The sequence below is a fragment of the Eleutherodactylus coqui genome, chromosome 9 (assembly GCF_035609145.1).
Source record: "Eleutherodactylus coqui strain aEleCoq1 chromosome 9, aEleCoq1.hap1, whole genome shotgun sequence".
NCBI classification, from domain to species: domain Eukaryota; kingdom Metazoa; phylum Chordata; class Amphibia; order Anura; family Eleutherodactylidae; genus Eleutherodactylus; species Eleutherodactylus coqui.
In genome coordinates this window covers 9,467,218-9,488,448 of record NC_089845.1, presented here as the reverse complement: position 1 = coordinate 9,488,448, position 21,231 = coordinate 9,467,218, and the positions used below count along the sequence as shown (strand labels likewise).

Genomic DNA, 21,231 nt, shown 5'->3' with positions numbered 1-21,231 from the left:
TCAGTTATGCAAGATTTTGTTGTTTTGAAATGAAGAGGTGAATCGGAATGGATTTTTTCCACAGATTCCAAGAAGGACCTTCAACATTCCGCATCACGTCAGGTTTTTCACAAATCACGAAAATGTGAAAATTACAAAAAAATTAAATTTTTTAATGACATTCATTTATGTGACAACACATTTAACGTTTGTAACATGTAAGAATGCAAACATACCCAATATTTACCACTTGGCTCGCCTTGAAGTTTCCTTTTTTCGGATTTCTTCGGTGTTCGTCCGTCCCCTTTCCCTGATATTCCTTTTCCATCACTTTAACGCCTTAACGCCACAGCGCGTAACTGTACGTCCTGGCAGGGTGGTACTTCGTGCAACAGGTTGTATCCTTACGCCCTGTAGATAGTGCGGGATCTCTTCTGATCTTGCGCTATCTGGCAGTGGGAGTCGGCTGTCACTGATAGCCGGCCTCCTGCTGCAACAGTGGGGGTGCATTAGGAGAGCGACCCCTGCTGTTAACCCCCTACACGCCACGATCTATGTTGATCGCGGCATGTAAAAAGTTTACAGAGTGAGCGTGCTCCCTCTGTGACGTCATCGGACTCTCGTGATGTAATCGCAGAGACCCCGACAGGTTCTTATGGCATTAAGACGCCTGATAGAGCATCCTGCATAGCCAGTGCCTATGATCACTATAATAAGTGATAAGGCATTGCAGGACGTAAAAAGTAAAAAATAGACATTAAATTTTTTCTTAATTATTTTCTGCTGCCATCTTCTGCACTCAATAACTTTTTTATTTTCCCGTCCTCATAGTTGTGCGGGGCTCATTTCTTGTGAGATGTCCTGTAGTTTGTGTTGCTACCATTTTGGATATGTGCAACTTTTTGATCACTTTTTATTGCATTTTTTTCTTGAAGACAGAATGACCAAAAAAGTGCATTTCCGGCGTTCTTAATTTTTTTCGGATGGCGTTCACAATGTGGGGTAAATAATGCGCTACTTTGATAGATCGGACTGTCATGGACGCAGTGATACCAAACATGTATTTTTGTTTTATGAGTTTGACTCTTATTTAGTCTAACCAATGACCTGTAAACACAGATCATTAATGACAACTTACTGGCGGATGATCCGCAGTGTTTATGCCATGTGGAAACATACCCTATATGTTACATAAACCTACCCTTATAGTGTTCAGTCAGCGCGGTGTGTAACAGTGATTGTGAAATAGTTGCGCATTCGCTTTTGTTATTCTTTTTATTAAGCAGGTTAATGGCGAGCCGACTGGATGAGATTGTAGAGGCAGATTTCCAAAAAATACGATACAACTGCAACTGGTTTATATTCTTCCGCATAACTGGAAAACCTTGCGTGGCAGAAAAAAATGGATCTCATATTTGAATTCAGCGCACTGAAGTTACTATAAATCACCGATCTACTTATGTTACAGATATTATGTTGCACAGTGTAATCGTTGCGTCTTAATGCACCTTAGCTCATCAGTACACTTCTAGCAGTTGAGGTCCGGCACCTTACAATATGTTGTTCAGCATCACTCCAGTATCATGAAAATTTAATCTAAAAGCTTCCTTTTTATTTCAACACATTTGACTGATGAGGCTGGAAGTACAATAAACTGGAATATTACAGGAGTGATTTCTTTCTCTTTACAGTTTTCCACATATCCCACAAGGTGACTACTGTGGTGCCGGAGAGCTGTCTTCTGATTGTGCTTGGTCTGCTGCTGGGCGGTGTAGTCTGGGCTGCTGACCACATCGCTTCCTTCACCCTGACACCAACTGTATTCTTCTTTTACTTATTGCCGCCGATTGTGTTGGATGCTGGGTACTTCATGCCAAACCGGCTGTTCTTTGGAAATCTGGGCACCATTCTCCTGTATGCAGTTGTTGGAACAGTATGGAATGCTGCCACAACAGGTCTATCGCTATATGGAGTTTACCTAACTGGAATAATGGGTAAGGCCTCTTTTATGAATTATATTGCTGAAAAAACATTTGTAGAAATAATGATAATATGTTAATATAGTGGCCCAGAGTTAACAGGGCCCCTCCATAATGTTAAGTGTTTCTCCTGTGCAATGGTATTGTCAGTGTCTTCTGTGTTGTATGCATTTGATGTGCATTGCACCTCTGCAGCACTGAATGGGTTAACGTCTGGGTTATGTCTGAAAATGTATCATGTTGTATGTCATGTGACCATGTTAGATATATGCGTTTGCAAGGGGAATGCAAGACAGTCTGTGAGGCAGTCCAAGATAGAAGACCCTCTGTTGCATAAACTAGTCTGTCTTCTTGCAAAAGAGAGTGTGGAGTCTGCTTCTAGTCAGTGAGTGAGCCGCACAGACACCCATCGGTCGGTGTGTGAGTGTGAAGAATGGAGGAAGCTGAGCTATTCCCTACTGCTTGTCCTGGGACTGTGCTGCCTGGGATGTATCGGCGCTACCACTCAATACTGAGTGAGGAAGGAATCATTGCTTGGAGAAGATAGGCACAGGAAACGTGAGTGTGTACCGGTAGAGAGTTGGAGAGAGAGAGAAAGAGAGTCACCGGGAGCGGGATCACACAGATAACTGCCACTGTGAATTGTCGGGATTGCCCCGAGTAACCTCCCTGTCACACCACCCTCTCTTCTTGTATCTGTGCCAAATACACTGTTGAACGGTTATCAAGCTACAGTAAACGGACATTACCGCCCGTTCCTGGTTTGTCCATAAAGTTATCCCTGTGTGTGGACTAAGTTATTTCCTACAATGAGTTTCACTGCAGAGGATGGGACGGTGACGTCACGAAAGACAGAAAGATTCAAGGTAACCGCTAGTTGCCCTTTTCCTGTGACCTCCCAGCAGTAACTTAAACGGGTCCTGAGCTACTCTCAGGGGAGGAGATGATAGAGCCACCCATGACAGAAATCCCTTATCTATCCCGCCATCTCATTGGCTTTGAGCCGGCTCCTCGGAAGCTGCACCAAAACCTAAAATGATTTAAAGGGGTTGTCTCGCGAAAGCAAGTGGAGTTCAGCACTTCTGTATGACCATATTAATGTACTTTGTAATATACATCGTGCATTAAATATGAGCCATACAGAAGTTATTCACTTACCTTCCCTGCGCTGGCGTCCCCGTCTCCATGGCTCCGTCTAACTTCAGCGTCTAATCGCCCGATTAGACGCGCTTGCGCAGAAGGGTCTTCTGCCTTCGGCTCGGTTCGGCAGCAGTGGCGTTCTGGCTCTGCCCCCTTCTACGCGTCTTCGCGTAGCTCCGCCCCGTCACGTGTGCCGATTCCAGCCAATCAGGAGGCTGAACCCCACTTGCTTTCGCGAGACAACCCCTGTAATAACAAATCACTCAATAATGTCATACCTCTCAACAGTATATAATCCAACATTATACATATGTCCCACATTGCAGTATAGACTTGGCCTCACAGTACATTTTTCTTTCCCTCCAACAGTATATTTGGAAAGTCTTGAGACCTTTTCAATTTTTTAACATGTTGTTGTGGCCTTGTGCAAATTGAAAAAAAGTGTTTCCCATCATTCTGCACTCAGTACCCCGCAATGACAAAACAGTGAAAACAGAATTTTAGAATTCTTTGTAAATTAAAAAAAATGGAAAACTAACTTTTGACATAAGTATTCATATCCAGTATTTAGTTGAATCACCTTTGGCAGCTATTCCAGTCTCCAGTCTTCTTGAGTATAATACCACAAGGTCTGCACCCCTGGATTTGTAGATATTTTGCTCTCTGTCAGGTTGGATGGGGGTCGTCTGTGGGCAGCCATTTTTAAGTCTCTCCAGAGATGTTCCTTTGGGTTCCTGTCAGGCTTCCGGCTGGACCACTCGGGGACATTCCCAGAGTTGTTGCTAAGCCACTTCTGTATTGTCTTGGCTGTGTGCTTAGGGTCATTGTGAGAGTGGCGGGAGATAACTTTGATTATGCTGGTTATCACCAACACTTTCCTCCACCAGTAGCACCTGCAGTGGGCGAAATGCGGGTTTATGCTATTTGCAATAAATGATAATGGTGATGCCAGTGCTGGGCAACACAATGATGGAATTAATAGCTATAATGCAGAAGGAGAGGAAGGTGGAATCAGTAGGGGTCATGTTTACTGACACTTGTAGATATCCACTGAATTACAACCTTCATAATGCATTGGGATTGAAACTGGTAAATATTTGTGTACAAACAGAAGTGATGGAAGATGGCAGACTGTGGGAGATTTAGTAGGAATCCACTGGCTGAACTGACTGTGAGCCCAATTGGATTTCTTAGATAGCGCAGAGCGGTGTTTAACTGTAGAAATGGCCTTAGTGCTCGGAACAGACCTGTGAGGGGTTCTCCAGCTCTGTTACTAAGGCCTCGTTCACACGGGCGACACACCATCACTGCAAGAAAGTCGCAACAATATCACATCGCTCGTCCGTGCAATATCACTGCGGTTCCTCACAGTGATACCGCGACTTTGTAGTTCTACAAAGTCGTGCGACTTTGTAGCACCACATGCAAGGATTTTCGGTGAGGGGAGGCTTGTAATATAAGCCCTACCCCAAAAATAAGCCATAGCTGACGAAAAACTTTTAAAAATAGTATACATCACGTAGAAGCGTTGTCCGTGGCTCACCTGCAGCTTCTTCCTGCTCCCCGGAACTGGTCTCCTTCTCTTCTGGCCAGGTATTGAAAAATCCACGCCTTCTGGAAGTGCTGGCTGTGATTGGCTGACACTTAGCCAATCACAGCCTGCACTCTATGAATTGCTGTGATTGGTTCATCGAGTGCTGGCTGTGATTGGCTGATGCTTAGCCAATCACCAAATTTTTGGTTATATTTATGTCTTGTTCATTCGCTGTGCTTTAAGCTGTTGACAAATTATATCTGCTGCTTCCTTCGCTATCCCAGGATGTCATTTATCTGACCTTGAGACTTGAATAGCTAAGTGTTCCCTCACCATCTCTCTGCGTATAGATAGCCTACATTATTTTATTCCCCCAATAGCACAGGGAAGATCAGTTGATGTTACATCTACTTTCTGAGAGAAAACAGATACAAAATAGGAATCTAAAGTTCAACCTTCTCAACATCATTCTTAACCAAGTCACCATATTCATCCTGGAAGCATCCAATAGAATCTTTGACTTTTCTTTTGCTTTTTACCCCACACCCCAAACCCTTTTTTATTGCTTTTGGCCTCTAACAAGCCTCAATTCACTATTGGCTTTAGCTTTTCTGACACTTGCCCTACAGTTTCTGCAGACCCCATTATATTCTTTTTTAGCTATTCCCCCTCTTTCCATTTGATAAACATATTTTCTTCCTTTATAACATGTGTACAAGTTCTTTGTTCATCCATCCTGGTCTCTTTAAATGCTTCCCATTCTTCCTTCTTTTAGTGATTGTTAATGATTGTGCTTTGAGAATCTCATTTCACAATATTTCCCAACCATCTTGGACATTTCTGTCCTTAAGAACATCCAGCCATTGGATTCTTCCTACGCTCTATTTGAGTCCATTAAAATCTGCCTTTCTGAAATCCAACCTTGAGGTCTGAGTCTTCTCAGGTCTTCCTCCCCTTGTTATGCAACATCCAAGGATATCATGATCACTGCCTCCTAAGGTCCCAGCCACCCTTACTTCCTCAACTATTTCCTCCCTGTGGGTAAGAATTAGGTCCAAGATAGCAGATCCCCTTGTTTTCTCTTCGACCTTCTGGAAGATAAAGTTGTCAGCAAGAGCAGATAAGAATTTGTTGGACCCACAATTCGGGGCTTGTACCAGAGCACTTTACCTTTACTTGTAAGGTGCAACCCATCTATAGCAAGCAGTCCATCATATAGGTAATTCACTCCATGGTCTAGAAATCCAAATCTTTGCTGACGGCACCATTAACGTAGCCAGTTGTTCACTACTAGAATCCTGTTCCATCTTCTTATTCCATGGCCATCCACTGGGAGGATGGATGATAAGATCACCTGTGCTCCTAGTTCCTTCACCTTCTTTCCAAGGTATTCAGACTCTCTGCAGATAGTTGCAAAGTCCTTCTTTGCAGTATTTGTTGCTACATGTATTAGTAGAAATGGGTAGTATAGGGGCCCGAAGTCTATATTTCTGGCCCCTCCATAATTGTTATAAATGTCATGTCTTCAATGTGGATGAACTGTGCAAATGTTATGTGTATTGTACAGCTGCAGCACGTGAGAGGTTAATGTCTAAATGTGGCTGGGATATGTCTAGAAAAATATCAATTTATGTCCTGTCACGAGTCTGCCATGCAGAGCTGCTTGCATATACTGAGTGAGTGTCTGTGGAGTGTTCCTACCCTCCTCCTCCTCCGGAGTGTTCCCCTTCCAGGAGTGGTACCTTAGAGATAACGTGGCCTGTAGGACCGGTGTCATCATGTGTCTCTTCTCTGACCTCACAGTCTTTACTGAACTGGCATGTGTAACGTTGTACTCTGACAAGCTTCCAGTAAAGTTTTCCGGTTACTGCCCATTCCCAGTGACTTAGGTATTCAAGTTTCAACTGTGTGTGTGGACTCTCTTTATTTATCTGTCGGGTGCAAGCTACGGTGAGAAGTAACAGTGGCGTCACACGTGACAATCTCAAGTCTACCACATGTATACAGGTAACCGCTGTCCCACCGTTGCCTGGAAGAGGCCTAGCGGTACTTGAGCCGAATTTTTATGCATCCCTCTGAGGAGAAGTCTGGTAGAGCCACCGTGACAAGTGCCAACTCTACCATGCCAGCTCCTCAGTGTGGGCCTCATGTCTAGGTGGCCGCTGCAGTAGTGTTCTGTAGGACTGAAGAGTCTTGACAGCCTATCAGACACATCTTTGATTTGTGCACCTGGGAGACAGCAGCCCTCTCGTGAGGTGTCAGGTCTGCAGACAGCGGCCTCAATTCCTCTTGGTAGGGAATCCCTATCTTCCTAATGAGATATATATATAATATCCCCTCCTCACAGTATATACCACTTCCTGCCCATAGTATATTTCTTCCACAACAGTATAAATCCCTCCACAGATTAAATCTCTCTCACAACAGTATATATATATTTCCTCCTCCCCACTGTATATACAGTACCGATACTATATCTCAACTATATATCACTCACCCACAATATATCTTTGTTCCACCTCACAGTATATACCCTACCAAACATAATTGGACTCCTGAGCAAGAATCAAAAACAGTTTTTATTTCCATTGGTTAATACTTAGTAGAGTTTCTTTGGCCCTAATGACATCCGATATTCTCTGTGGAATGCTTTCTACCAGCATCTGCTTTACTTCAGCTGGTATTTCCCTCTATTTATCCTGCAAATATCTGACAAAGTCTCTCAAAGAAGATCCGGTTCCAGTTTGTCCCACAGATGTTCAGTCGGGCTCAGGTAGGGACTCTAAGCAGGCCGAAGCACTCATGGAACATCCATATCCTCAAACTTATGTAAAGTAGTGTTGGATTTGCGAGAAGGCACATTGTCTTGTTGGAAGTATGGCTGACCATTCCTAGAGTATTGCCACATTATCACCAACTAACAAATCGAGACTGTGCCACATAAAACATCCCCAGACCATAGAGGGACCTCTGCAGTACTCAACTGTTGGCACAACACATCAATAATGCTTGGAGTGGTCAGCGGCAGAAGATGTCCTGGCTGCCAAAGAATGCGCTGGCTTGATACTATCACACAGTGGCTTAACTATAGGGGATCCGGGGGATTCCGTTGCACACGGGCCCATAAGACCTCTTCTCTCCATATAGGAAGCCCAGTACTATGAATAAAGCATTATAGTTGAGGGCTCTGTTATAGGTTTTGCATTGGGGCCCCGGAGCTTCACTTTACGCCGCTGGTATCACAGCCGACCATAACAAGCAAATGATCGAACTGAAAGAAGGCATACAAACCAAATCCACGTGGAGAGAGCTGATCCATAAATGGTCCGAGAATCGGCCCGACTAAACATATATAGATAGATTGGAAGCAGTAAAAAAGGTCTTTCTGACAATAACTTAAGCAGCTTTTTCACTTGACTTGTCTCATTTGTATTTTTCTATGGATGCATTTGTAGCTTTTTGTTTCTCTTACAGGGGATCTGTCGATTGGTGTGTTGGAGTTTCTGCTTTTTGGAAGCCTCATTGCTGCTGTTGACCCAGTCGCTGTTCTTGCTGTATTCGAGGAGGTCCATGTCAATGAAGTCTTATTTATCATTGTTTTTGGCGAATCTCTCCTGAATGATGCCGTTACTGTGGTAAATTCATTTTTACTGTTTAATCACACATTACATATAAATATATTTTGATTATCGACACTTTATAGCAGTGGTCTACAACCTGTGGCCCTCCAGCTGTTGGGAAAGATCTCTCAGAAGCAGAATCATGATTTACAATACTACAGGAATATTTACTACAACACATTTCAGATCCTCCATGGCCCTAAAGATCTGCAGAATTAAAAACATTACAAGATGAGGATCTAAGAGGAGTTTCCTGGGTAAAATGGATTGGTGGTTGATCCATTCCACTGTCTTCACCGCCAGTTACATGACAATGAGACTTTCGCATCCGTGCAGAGTCCGAGCACACGCTCAGCACGATCGGGCGGTGGTGATAACCACAATAGTACGGACCGTGAGACACCAGAATACACCACACCGCACGGTGACACGGAATGTACAAAAGGTGGAAAAACCGTAAATGCCGTAATGCGGGATGGTGGCACCAACTCCAGGGGAGGAAGGAAGCCTGGCCTTAACTAGCTGAGAGGGTGACAGGTCCCTACCTAAAGCGAAAAAGACGTCCCAGCGGTCTTCTTTCTGGGGCCTGAATGTCCCTATAAGAACCCCTGGAGAAACGCACTGACACGCAAAGTTAACAGAATAGACAAACAACAAAAGAAACTGAAGGACCCAGCAACTACTTATCTGCAGTTGCGGAACACCCGACACAGTAAAGCTCCAACTCCATGTACTCCACTGTGTATGAAAATAAGCAGCACTGATAACCAGGAGGGCAGAGAATAAATAGCTACTCCACACCTGAAACCATGGCAGAGTGAATAGAGAACCACACCTCCACACTACTTTCAGGCATGGCTTATCCAACAGCAATAGCCGATACTGCACATGATGCATTAACCTTTGGCCTGCTTAACCAGGCAACCATGCCACGACGTTGTCGTGACTGACAAGCCGTGACAGACTCTGTTCTTCAGCTTTGGGAGGATAAAGTGGGTGGTTCACCGAGCGATTTTTCAGTCTTCTCATGAACTTCTCCTCTGGGTCTTTCCGTGTCAGTTCAACCAACGCTCCCGGTCGACCATCTCAGATTTCAATGAAACTTTGCACAAAGATAGAACCTTACCCTAAACTAAGATAGCCAGAATATTAGGCTTCAAAGTGCTTTGGTTCACGAGCTACAGGTCTTAATCTAGGGGGTTGTCATGTGATTACAGCGCGCAACCTGAAAAAAGTTGCGATTTCAATCCATTGCCAAGCCAGTTCCAATGACTCTAGAGCAATGAAACTTCACACACTAGGAGAACTTTTGGTGCTGAATCCAGCTAAGCTACTCAGACTGCCACTCTTATCATCATTCTGCCACCATTGCATGTCAAAGTAGCTGAAAAATTCTATCGCGCAAAATAAAACTCATATTTTAAGCAGTAATAACTCATAATCAATGCGATCCAACTCAGCTCTGAATGTATCAATGTGTACTCCATAGAAATGTTTCTCATTATTCCCATTATGGACCGAAAAGGATGCATAGCTCTTAAGATACAATGAGTCAAAAATGGCAAAAAACACTTTTTTGCTAATTCTTCCCTTTTTCAAAGGCGAAAATCGGAATGTACTCCATTTTTTTTTTTCATTTTTGTTCTATTTGGAAGAGAATTTTTTGCTCTACAAGATTCTATTTTTTTCATTTTGTTCCCAGACCTTCTAGATGGGAAAATATCAATGCCTGTGAAGGTCCTATGCACTCGTGGAGGTCAAATATCAATGCCTGTGAAGGTCCTATGCACTCGCGGAGGTCAAATAATAAAATAAGTGTAAGTTTTGCATGGATGTATAATTAGTTTAGAAATCATGAGAAGGTAAATTATTTTTGGAATGAGACAACTTTTTGTGCTCAAGAAACTTATGTGATCAAAAATTGCATGGCGAGTTCAGGTGAGCCACAAGCTTTGGCCTAAGATGGTCAGAATATCATTGAGTGTTGCATAATGATTGTGGTATATTACAGTGATCACTGGGCTTATTTAGCACTCTATCCATATTGGATACTAAGATTATCTAAGGCTAGCATTTGTGTAATAAATAACATTTATTACTAGAGATGAGCGAACACCAAAATGTTCGGGTGTTCGTTATTCGGAACGAACTTCCCGCGATGCTCGAGGGTTCGTTTCGAACAACGAACCCCATTGAAGTCAATGGGCGACCAGAGCATTTTTGTATTTCGCCGATGCTCGCTAAGGTTTTCATGTGTGAAAATCTGGGCAATTCAAGAAAGTGATGGGAACGACACAGCAACGGATAGGGCAGGCGAGGGGCTACATGTTGGGCTGCATCTCAAGTTCACAGGTCCCACTATTAAGCCACAATACCGGCAAGAGTGGGCCCCCCCCCCTCCCAACAACTTTTACTTCTGAAAAGCCCTCATTAGCATGGCATACCTTTGCTAAGCACCACACTAGCTACAACAAAGCACAATCACTGCCTGGATGACACTCCACTGCCACTTCTCCTGGGTTACATGCTGCCCAACCGCCCCCCCTCCCCCCCCCACAGCGCACACCAAAGTGTCCCTGGGCAGCCTTCAGCTGCCCTCATGCCACACCACGCTCATGTCTATTTAGAATTGCGTCTACCATGACGAGGGACCGCAGGCACACACTGCAGAGGTTGGCACGGCTAGGCAGCGACCCTCTTTAAAAGTGGCGGAGCGATAGCCCACAATGCTGTACAGAAGCAATGAGAAATAGAATCCTGTGCCACCGCCATCAGGAGCTGCACACGTGGGCATAGCAATGGGGAACCTATGTGCCACACACTATTCATTCTGTCAAGGTGTCTGCATGCCCCAGTCAGACCGGGCTTTTTAATTCATAGACACAGGCAGGTACAACTCCCTATTGTGAAGTCCCTGTCGACCCACAGCATGGGTGGCTCCCTGGAACCCACCGGCGGTACACAGAAATATCCCATTGCATTGCCCAACACAGCTGAGGTAGTAATGTTGTGCTTAACCCTTTCCAATCCAATTTGTATATGGTTTTCCTAGGGGGCTTACTCTTTTTCTGCTGTTATACAACGGCGCTATATGCTGGCTAAAGCCAGTACTGCATGAGCTGACACGTAGGATAGGCTCCGACAGCAGAGAGGCTGGCAATATACAGTAAGAGAACCCCGACGGACGTCTACCAACAACGGAGCTGTACAGCCTTAAACCCTAATGTCTTCACAGGTCACACAGTGGACTGGAAAGGGTTAATGCAGGTGGGTTTCGGCCCACACTGCATGCCCCAGTCAGACTGGGGTTCTTTACAAGTGGACACATGTAGGTTAAACTCCCTGTGGACCCACTGCCTGGGTGGGTGCCAGGAAGCCACCGGCGGTACATAGAAATATCCCATTGCATTGCCCAACACAGCTGAGGTAGTAATGTCGTGCGTAATACAGGTGGGCTTCGGCCCACACTGCATGGCCCAGTCAGACGGGTTCTTTAGAAGTGTACAGATGTATTAAAAACTCAGTGTGCACCTACAGCATGGGTGGCTCCCTGGAACCCACCGGCGGTACATAAAAATATCCCATTGCATTGCCCAACACAGCTGAGGTAACGTCAGCTGTAATGCAGGTGGGCTAAAAATTAATTTGATTACACTGTAGGCGAGGGCCCACAAAAATTGCTGTATCAACAGTACTAATGTACATCCCAAAAATTGGCCATGGCCAGCCAAGAGGGCAGGTGAAACCCATTAATCGCTTTGGTTAATGTGGCTTAAGTGGTAACTAGGCCTGGAGGCAGCCCAGTGTAACGAAAAATTGGTTCAAGTTAAAGTTCCAATGCTTTTAAGCGCATTGAAACTTATAAAAATTGTTCTGAAAAATTATTTGAGTGAGCCTTGTGGCCCTAAGAAAAATTGCCCGTTCAGCGTGATTACGTGAGGTTTCAGGAGGAGGAGCAGGAGGAGGAGGAGGAGGAATATTAGACACAGATTGATGAAGCAGAAATGTCCCCGTTTTGGATGGTGAGAGAGAACGTAGCTTCCATCCGCGGGTGCAGCCTACGTATTGCTTACGTATCGCTGCTGTCCGCTGGTGGAGAACAGAAGTCTGGGGAAATCCAGCCTTTGTTCATCTTGATGAGTGTTAGCCTGTCGGCACTGTCGGTTGACAAGCGGCTACGCTTATCTGTGATGATTCCCCCAGCTGCACTAAACACCCTCTCCGACAAGACGCTAGCCGCAGGACAAGCAAGCACCTCCAGGGCATACAGCGCTAGTTCAGGCCACATGTCCAGCTTCGACACCCAGTAGTTGTAGGGGGCAGAGGCGTCACCAAGGATGGTCGTGCGATCCGCTACGTACTCCCTCACCATCCTTTTACAGTGCTCCCGCCGACTCAGCCGTGACTGGGGAGCGGTGACACAGTCTTGGTGGGGAGCCATAAAGCTGGCCAGGCCCTTAAAGACTGTTGCACTGCCTGGGATGTACATGCTGCTCGATCTACGCACATCCCCTGCTACCTTGCCCTCGGTACTGCGCCTTCTGCCACTAGCGCTGTCGGCTGGGAATTTTACCATCAGCTTGTCCGCAAGGGTCCTGTGGTATAGCAACACTCTCGAACCCCTTTCCTCTTCGGGAATCAGAGTGGGCAGGTTCTCCTTATACCGTGGATCGAGCAGTGTGTACACCCAGTAATCCGTCGTGGCCAGAATGCGTGCAACGCGAGGGTCACGAGAAAGGCATCCTAACATGAAGTCAGCCATGTGTGCCAGGGTACCTGTACGCAACACATGGCTGTCTTCACTAGGAAGATCACTATCAGGATCCTCCTCCTCCTCCTCCTCAGGCCATACACGCTGAAAGGATGACAGGCAATCAGCCGGTGTACCGTCAGCAGCGGGCCAAGCTGTCTCTTCCCCCTCCTCCTCATCCTCCTCATGCTCCTCCTCCTCCTCCTGTACGCGCTGAGAAATAGACAGGAGGGTGCCCTGACTATCCAGCGGCATACTGTCTTCCCCCGCCCCCGTTTCCGAGCGCAAAGCAGCTGCCTTTATGGTTTGCAGGGAATTTCTCAAGATGCATAGCAGAGGAATGGTGACGCTAATGATTGTAGCATCGCCGCTCACCACCTGGGTAGACTCCTCAAAATTACCAAGGACATGGCAGATGTCTGCCAACCAGGCCCACTCTTCTGAAAGGAATTGAGGAGGCTGACTCCCACTGCGCCGCCCATGTTGGAGTTGGTATTCGACTATAGCTCTACGTTGTTCATAGAGCCTGGCCAACATGTGGAGCGTAGAGTTCCACCGTGTGGGCACGTCGCACAGCAGTCGGTGCACTGGCAGCTTAAAGTGATGTTGCAGGGTGCGCAGGGTGGCAGCGTCCGTGTGGGACTTGCGGAAATGTGCGCAGAGCCGGCGCGCCTTTACGAGCAGGTCTGACAAGCGTGGGTAGCTTTTCAGAAACCGCTGAACCACCAAATTAAAGACGTGGGCCAGGCATGGCACGTGCGTGAGGCTGCCGAGCTGCAGAGCTGCCACCAGGTTACGGCCGTTGTCACACACGACCATGCCCGGTTGGAGGCTCAGCGGCGCAAGCCAGCGGTCGGTCTGCTCTGTCAGACCCTGCAGCAGTTCGTGGGCCGTGTGCCTCTTATCGCCTAAGCTGAGTAGTTTCAGCACGGCCTGCTGACGCTTGCCCACCGCTGTGCTGCCACACCGCGCGTCACCGACTGCTGGCGACATGCTGCTGCTAACACATCTTGATTGCGAGACAGAGGAGGAGGAGGAGGAGGAGGGTGCTTTAGTGGAGGAAGCATACACCTCCGCAGATACCAGCACCGAGCTGGGGCCCGCAATTCTGGGGGTGGGTAGGACGTGAGCGGTCCCAGGCTCTGACTCTGTCCCAGCCTCCACTAAATTCACCCAATGTGCCGTCAGGGAGATGTAGTGGCCCTGCCCGCCTGTGCTTGTCCACGTGTCCGTAGTTAAGTGGACCGTGGCAGTAACCGCGTTGGTGAGGGCGCGCACAATGTTGCGGGAGACGTGGTCGTGCAGGGCTGGGACGGCACATCGGGAAAAGTAGTGGCGACTGGGAACTGAGTAGCGCGGGGCCGCCGCCTCCATGATACTTTTGAAGGACTCAGTTTCCACAACCCTATACGGCAGCATCTCAAGGCTGATGAATTTTGCTATGCGGACGGTTAACGTTTGAGCGTGCGGGTGCGTGGCGGCGTACTTGCGCTTGCGCTCGAACACTTGCGCAAGCGACGGCTGAACGGTGCGCTGAACTACACTGCTGGATGGGGCCGAGGACAGCGGAGATGAGGGTGTGGGTGCAGGCCATGAGGCGGTAGTGCCTGTGTCCTGAGAGGGGGGTTGCATCTCAGTGGCAGGTTGGGGCACAGGGGGAGAGGCAGGGGTGCAAACCGGAGGCGGTGAACGGCCTTCGTCCCACCTTGAGGGGTGCTTGGCCATCATAAGTCTGCGCATGGTGGTGGTGGTGAGGCTGTTGGTGTTGGCTCCCCGGCTGAGCTTTGCGCAACAAAGGTTGCACACCACTGTTCGTCGGTCGTCAGGCGTCTCTGTGAAAAACTGCCAGACCTTAGAGCACCTCGGCCTCTGCAGGGTGGCATGGCGCGAGGGGGCGCTTTGGGAAACACTTGGTGGATTATTCGGTCTGGCCCTGCCTCTACCCCTGGCCACCGCACTGCCTCTTGCAACCTACCCTGCTGATGCCCTTGACTCCCCCTCTGAAGACCTGTCCTCCTGAGTAAGCGTTGCACACCAGGTGGGGTCAGTCACCTCATCGTCCTGCTGCTCTTCCTCCGAATCCTCTGTGCGCTGCTCCCTCGGACTTACTGCCCTTACTACTACCTCACTGCAAGACAACTGTTTCTGATCGTCATCGTCCTCCTCACCCACAGAAAGTTGTTGAGACAGTTGGCGGAAGTCCCCAGCCTCTTCCCCCGGACCCCGGGAACTTTCGAATGGTTGGGCATCAGTGACGATAAACTCCTCTGGTGGGAGAGGAACCGCTGCTGCCCAATCTAAGCAGGGGCCCGAGAACAGTTCCTGGGAGTGTTCCCGCTCCTGAGCAGGTGTTATTGTAGTGGAGTGAGGAGGCTGGGAGGAAGGAGGAGCAGCAGACAGAGGATTCGGATTGGCAGCAGTGGACGGCGCAGAACTGCGGGTAGACGATAGGTTGCTCGAAGCACTTTCTGCCATCCAGGACAGGACCTGCTCACACTGCTCATTTTCTAATAACCGTCTCCCGCGTGGACCCATTAATTGGGCGATGAATGTGGGGACGCCAGAAACGTGCCTCTCTCCTAATCACGCAGCAGTCGGCTGCGACACACCAGGATCAGGAGCTCGGGCTGTGCCCACACCCTGACTTGGCCCTCCGCGTCCTCGGCCGCGTCCACGTCCTCTAGGCCTACCCCTACCCCTCAGCATGCTGTATTACCAGTGATTTGATTTCACAGGCAGGAAATAAATTGGCGCAAGACTGCAGGCCAAATATAATTTTTGCCCTTTTTGGAAAACGAAAGGCCCCACTGCCTCTAGTGAATGAATTATCTAAGTTTAATAACTGTGCTGTGTCCCTGCTAATGTGTCACAGAACATGAGGGTAGCAGAGTTATTAACTCTGGCAGAGCAGGTATTTTTTTCCCAATTAAGGAAAGCAAATGGCGAAGCCAGCAGTAAAGCGTAGCTGGGTGCGTCTGATTTAGCAATGTTGTTCACGCAGCTCACACGTGTCCACCGCCCTTAGGACGGACAGAGGCTGGACAAATAGATTTGTTTTCAGTTTTTTTCCACCAAAAGGCAGCACTGCGTATATTCAATGAACATGAGAAGTTTAATAACTGTGCTGTGTCCCTGCTTATGTGTCACAGAACGTGAGGGTAGCAGAGTTATTAACTCTGGCAGAGCAGGTATTTTTTTCCCAATTAAGGAAAGCAAATGGCGAAGCCAGCAGTAAAGCGTAGCTGGGTGCGTCTGATTTAGCAATGTTGTTCACGCAGCTCACACGTGTCCACCGCCCTTAGGACGGACAGAGGCTGGACAAATAGATTTGTTTTCAGTTTTTTTCCACCAAAAGGCAGCACTGCGTATATTCAATGAACATGAGAAGTTTAATAACTGTGCTGTGTCCCTGCTTATGTGTCACAGAACGTGAGGGTAGCAGAGTTATTATAACTCTTGGAGAGCAGGTATTTTTTTCCCAATTAAGGAAAGCAAATGGCGAAGCCAGCAGTAAAGCGTAGCTGGGTGCGTCTGATTTAGCAATGTTGTTCACGCAGCTCACACGTCTCCACCGCCCTTAGGACGGACAGAGGCTGGACAAATAGATTTGTTTTCAGTTTTTTTCCACCAAAAGGCAGCACTGCGTATATTCAATGAACATGAGAAGTTTAATAACTGTGCTGTGTCCCTGCTTATGTGTCACAGAACGTGAGGGTAGCAGAGTTATTAACTCTGGCAGAGCAGGTATTTTTTTCCCAATTAAGGAAAGCAAATGGCGAAGCCAGCAGTAAAGCGTAGCTGGGTGCGTCTGATTTAGCAATGTTGTTCACGCAGCTCACACGTGTCCACCGCCCTTAGGACGGACAGAGGCTGGACAAATAGATTTGTTTTCAGTTTTTTTCCACCAAAAGGCAGCACTGCGTATATTCAATGAACATGAGAAGTTTAATAACTGTGCTGTGTCCCTGCTTATGTGTCACAGAACGTGAGGGTAGCAGAGTTATTATAACTCTTGGAGAGCAGGTATTTTTTTCCCAATTAAGGAAAGCAAATGGCGAAGCCAGCAGTAAAGCGTAGCTGGGTGCGTCTGATTTAGCAATGTTGTTCACGCAGCTCACACGTGTCCACAGCCCTTAGGACGGACAGAGGCTGGACAAATAGATTTGTTTTCAGTTTTTTGGCACCAAAAGGCAGCACTGCGTATATTCAATGAATAACAACTGTGTTGTCGCCCTGCCTATACAATTCTTTCCCTGCAGTATCAATGGAGGGTGCAATGGTCTGCAGAGGCGATTTTGAGAAGCAAAAAAAAATGCAGCACAGCTAACAGCAGCCTGGACAGTACTGCACACGGATAAATATGGCCCTAGAAAGGACCGTTGAGGTTCTTGAAGGCTACACTCACTCCTAACACTCTCCCTGCCTATGCAGCACTTCTGTCCCTAATGCCAGGTGCAACGGTCTGCAGAGGCGATTTTGAGAAAAAAAAATTTGCCACTGCTAACAGCAGCCAACACACAGCTATCAGTGGCCCTAATAAGGACCTTTGGGGGGTCTTGAAGCCTACACTAACTACCAATTCTTTCCCTACAGCAGCTCCGGTACAAACAGCACTGTCCCTCAGCTAACTCACACCGCATCTGAGGCGAACCGCGGGAGGGGCCGACTTTTATGTTCGGGTGACACCTGATCTTCCCAGCCACTCACAGCAGGGGGGTGGTATAGGGCTTGAACGTCACAGGGGGAAGTTGTAATGCCTTCCCTGTCTTTCAATTGGCCAGAAAAGCGCGCTAACGTCTCAGGGAAGGAAGTGAAAATAACCAGAACACCGCATGGTGTTCGTTACGAATAACGAACATCCCGAACACCCTAATATTCGCACGAATATCAAGCTCGGAAGAACACGTTCGCTCATCTCTATTTATTACACAAATAACTAGAAATAACGATTTCTAAACTAATTATACATCCATGCAAAACTTACACTTATTTTATTATTTGACCTCCGCGAGTGCATAGGACCTTCACAGATATTGATATTTTCCCATCTAGAAGGTCTAGGAACAAAATGAAAAACATCGAATCTTGTAGAGCAAAAAATTCTCTTCCAAATAGAACAAAAATGAAAAAAAAAAAATGGAGTACATTCCGATTTTCGCCTTTTCAAAAAGGGAGAAATTAGCAAAAAAGTGATTTTTGCCATTTTTGACTCATTGTATCTTAAGAGCTATGCATCCTTTTCGGTTCATAATGTGAATAATGAGAAACATTTCTATGGAGTACACATTGATAAATTCATAGCTGAGTTGGATTGCATTGATTAGGAGTTATTACTGCTTAAAATATGAGTTTTATTTTGCGCAATAGAATTTTTCAGCTACTTTGACATGCAATGGTGGCAGAATGATGATAAGAGTGGCAGTCTGAGTAGCTTAGCTGGATGCAGCACCAAAAGTTCTCCTAGTGTGTGAAGTTTCATTGCTCTAGAGTCATTGGAACTGGCTTGGCAATGGATTGAAATCGCCACTTTTTTCAGGTTGCGCGCTGCAATCACATGACAACCCCCTAGATTAAGACCTGTAGCTTGTGAACCAAAGCACTTTGAAGCCTAATATTCTGGCTATCTTAGTTTAGGGTCAGGTTCTATCTTTGTGCAAAGTTTCATTGCAATCTGAGATGGTCGACCGGGAGCGTTGGTTGAACTGACACGGAATGACCCCTCTTCTTCCACACAGCCCTTTCCTTCTCTCAATCTATGCAGCACAGCCTATACCCCTCCTCGCAATGCCTGACCCAGGAGGGAAGCTAGGAGGACATGAAAGGATGCTGTATTTCGGTCACATGCCATTGTGACAGGCCAACCACTGTAGGCATGTTTAGTTCAGTGACATAGGAAACACTTAGGCTGGCTTCACATGGGGTGGGTGAGGTCTGGATTCCGCATGTGGGAAGCCTGCAGTGGATTCCAGCTGTGAGCCAGTCTGGCTGTCCGGCTGGCGAACCTGCGTACCTGTGATTTTTGTAATATTGATGACAGTGGCGGCTCACCGTCCATCATGTGCAGTACAGTTTGTTTTTTTAATGTGTGTATTTCCTGCGCTGTTGCTTGGCGATGATGCGAGTATTCACAGCCTGTGCGCAATTTTAATTGCATATGGGCTGCAGGTCAGATGGACTCCATTGACTTCAATCAGTGTAGTGTTAGTGTAGTGTAATCATTATATTACAATAGTTGGTAAAGTGTGATCAGTCAGTGTAGTGTTAGTGCAGTGTGATCAGTATATTAGTGTAGTTAGTGTAGTGTGATCAGTCAGTGTAGTGTGATCAGTATATTAGTGTAGTGTGATCCGTCATTGTAGTGTTAGTGTAGTGAGGTCAGTCAGTGTAGTGTTAGTGTAGTGTGGTCAGTCAGTGTAGTGTGATCAGTATATTAGTGTAGTTAGTGTAGTGTGATCAGTCAGTGTAGTGTTAGATCAGTGTAGTGTTAGTGTAGTGTGGTCAGTCAGTGTAGTTTTAGTGTAGTGGGATCAGTATATTAGTGTAGTTAGTGTAGTGTGATCAGTCAGTGTAGTGTTAGTGTAGTGTGATCAGTATATTAGTGTAGTTAGTACAATGTGATCAGTCAGTGTAGTGTTAGTGTAGTGTGATCAGTCAGTGTACTGTTAGTGTAGTGTGATCAGTCAGTGTAGTGTTAGTGTAGTGTGATCCGTATATTAGTGTAGTGTTAATGTAGTGTGATCAGTCAGTGTAGTATTGGTGTAGTAAAATCAGTCAGTGTAGTGTTAGTGTAGTAAGATCAGTCAGTGTAGTGTTAGTGTAGTGTGATCAGTCAGTGTTGTGTTAGTGTAGTGTGATCAGTCAGTGTAGTGTTAGTGTAGTGTGATCAGTATATTAGTGTAGTTAGTACAATGTGATCAGTCAGTGTAGTGTTAGTGTAGTGTGATCAGTCAGTGTAGTGTTAGTGTAGTGTGATCACTCAGTGTAGTGCTAGTGTAGTGTGATCAGTATATTAGTGTAGTGTGATCAGTCAGTGTAGTGTGATCAGTCAGTGTAGTGTTAGTGTAGTGTGATCAGTATATTAGTGTGGTTAGTGTAGTGTGATCCGTATATTAGTGTAGTATTAATGTAGTGTCATCATTCAGTGTAGTGTTGGTGTAGTAAGATCAGTCAGTGTTGTGTTAGTGTAGTGTGATCAGTATATTAGTGTAGTGTGATCAGTCAGTGTAGTGTTAGTGTAGTATGATCAGTCTGTGTAGTGTTAGTGTAGTGTGATCAGAATATAAGTGTAGTGTGATCAGTCAGTGTAGTGTTAGTGTAGTGTGATCAGTATATTAGTGTAGTTAGTACAGTGTGTTCAGTCAGTGTAGTGTGATCAGTATATTAGTGTAGAGTTAGTGTAGTGTGATCAGTCATTGTAGTGTTAGTGTAGTGTGATCAGTATATTAGTGTAGTTAGTGTAGTGTGATCAGTCAGTATAGTGCTAGTGTAGTGTGATCAGTATATTAGTGTAGTGTTAGTGTAGTGTGATCAGTCAGTGTAGTGTTAGTGTAGTATGATCAGTTAGTGTAGTATAATCAGTCAGTGTAGTGTTAGTGTAGTGTGATCAGTATATTAGTGTAGTTAGTATGGTGTGATCAGTCAGTGTAGTGTTAGTGTAGTGTGATCAGTATATTAGTTTGGTTAGTGTATTGTGATCCGTATATTAGTGTAGTGTTAATGTAGTGTGATCAGTCCGTGTAGTGTTGGTGTAGTAAGATCAGTCAGTGTAGTGTTGGTGTAGTGTGATCAGTCAGTGTAGTGCTAGTGTAGTGTGATCAGTATATTAGTGTGGTTAGTGTAGCTTGATCCGTATATTAGTGTAGTGTGATCAGAATATAAGTGTAGTGTGATCAGTCAGTGTAGTGTTAGTGTAGTGTGATCAGTATATTAGTGTAGTTAGTACAGCGTGTTCAGTCAGTGTAGAGTAAGTGTAGTGTGATCAGTATATTAGTATAGTGTGATCAGTCCGTGTAGTGTTTTGTGTGATCAGTCAGTGTAGTGTTAGTGTAGTGTGGTCAGTCAGTGTAGTGTTAGTGTAGTGGGATCAGTATATTAGTGTAGTGTGGGTGTAGTGTGATCAGTATATTAGTGTAGTTAGTGTAGTGTGATCAGTCAGTGTAGTGTTAGTTTAGTGTGATCAGTTAGTGCAGTGTTAGTGTAGTATGATCAGTCAGTGTAGTGTTAGTGTCG

At 46.1% G+C, this 21,231-nt stretch overlaps 1 protein-coding gene across 1 annotated transcript in view; it reads left to right on the top strand.

The window, feature by feature from the left end:
* Positions 1-21,231, top strand: part of SLC9A3 (solute carrier family 9 member A3) — a 285,255-nt gene that overhangs the window by 41,784 nt on the left and 222,240 nt on the right. Inside the window, exons 3-4 of the mRNA XM_066579077.1 lie at positions 1,671-1,973; positions 8,107-8,267. Coding sequence (XP_066435174.1) covers positions 1,671-1,973; positions 8,107-8,267 — 464 coding nt within the window. The remainder of the gene's footprint in view (positions 1-1,670; positions 1,974-8,106; positions 8,268-21,231) is intronic.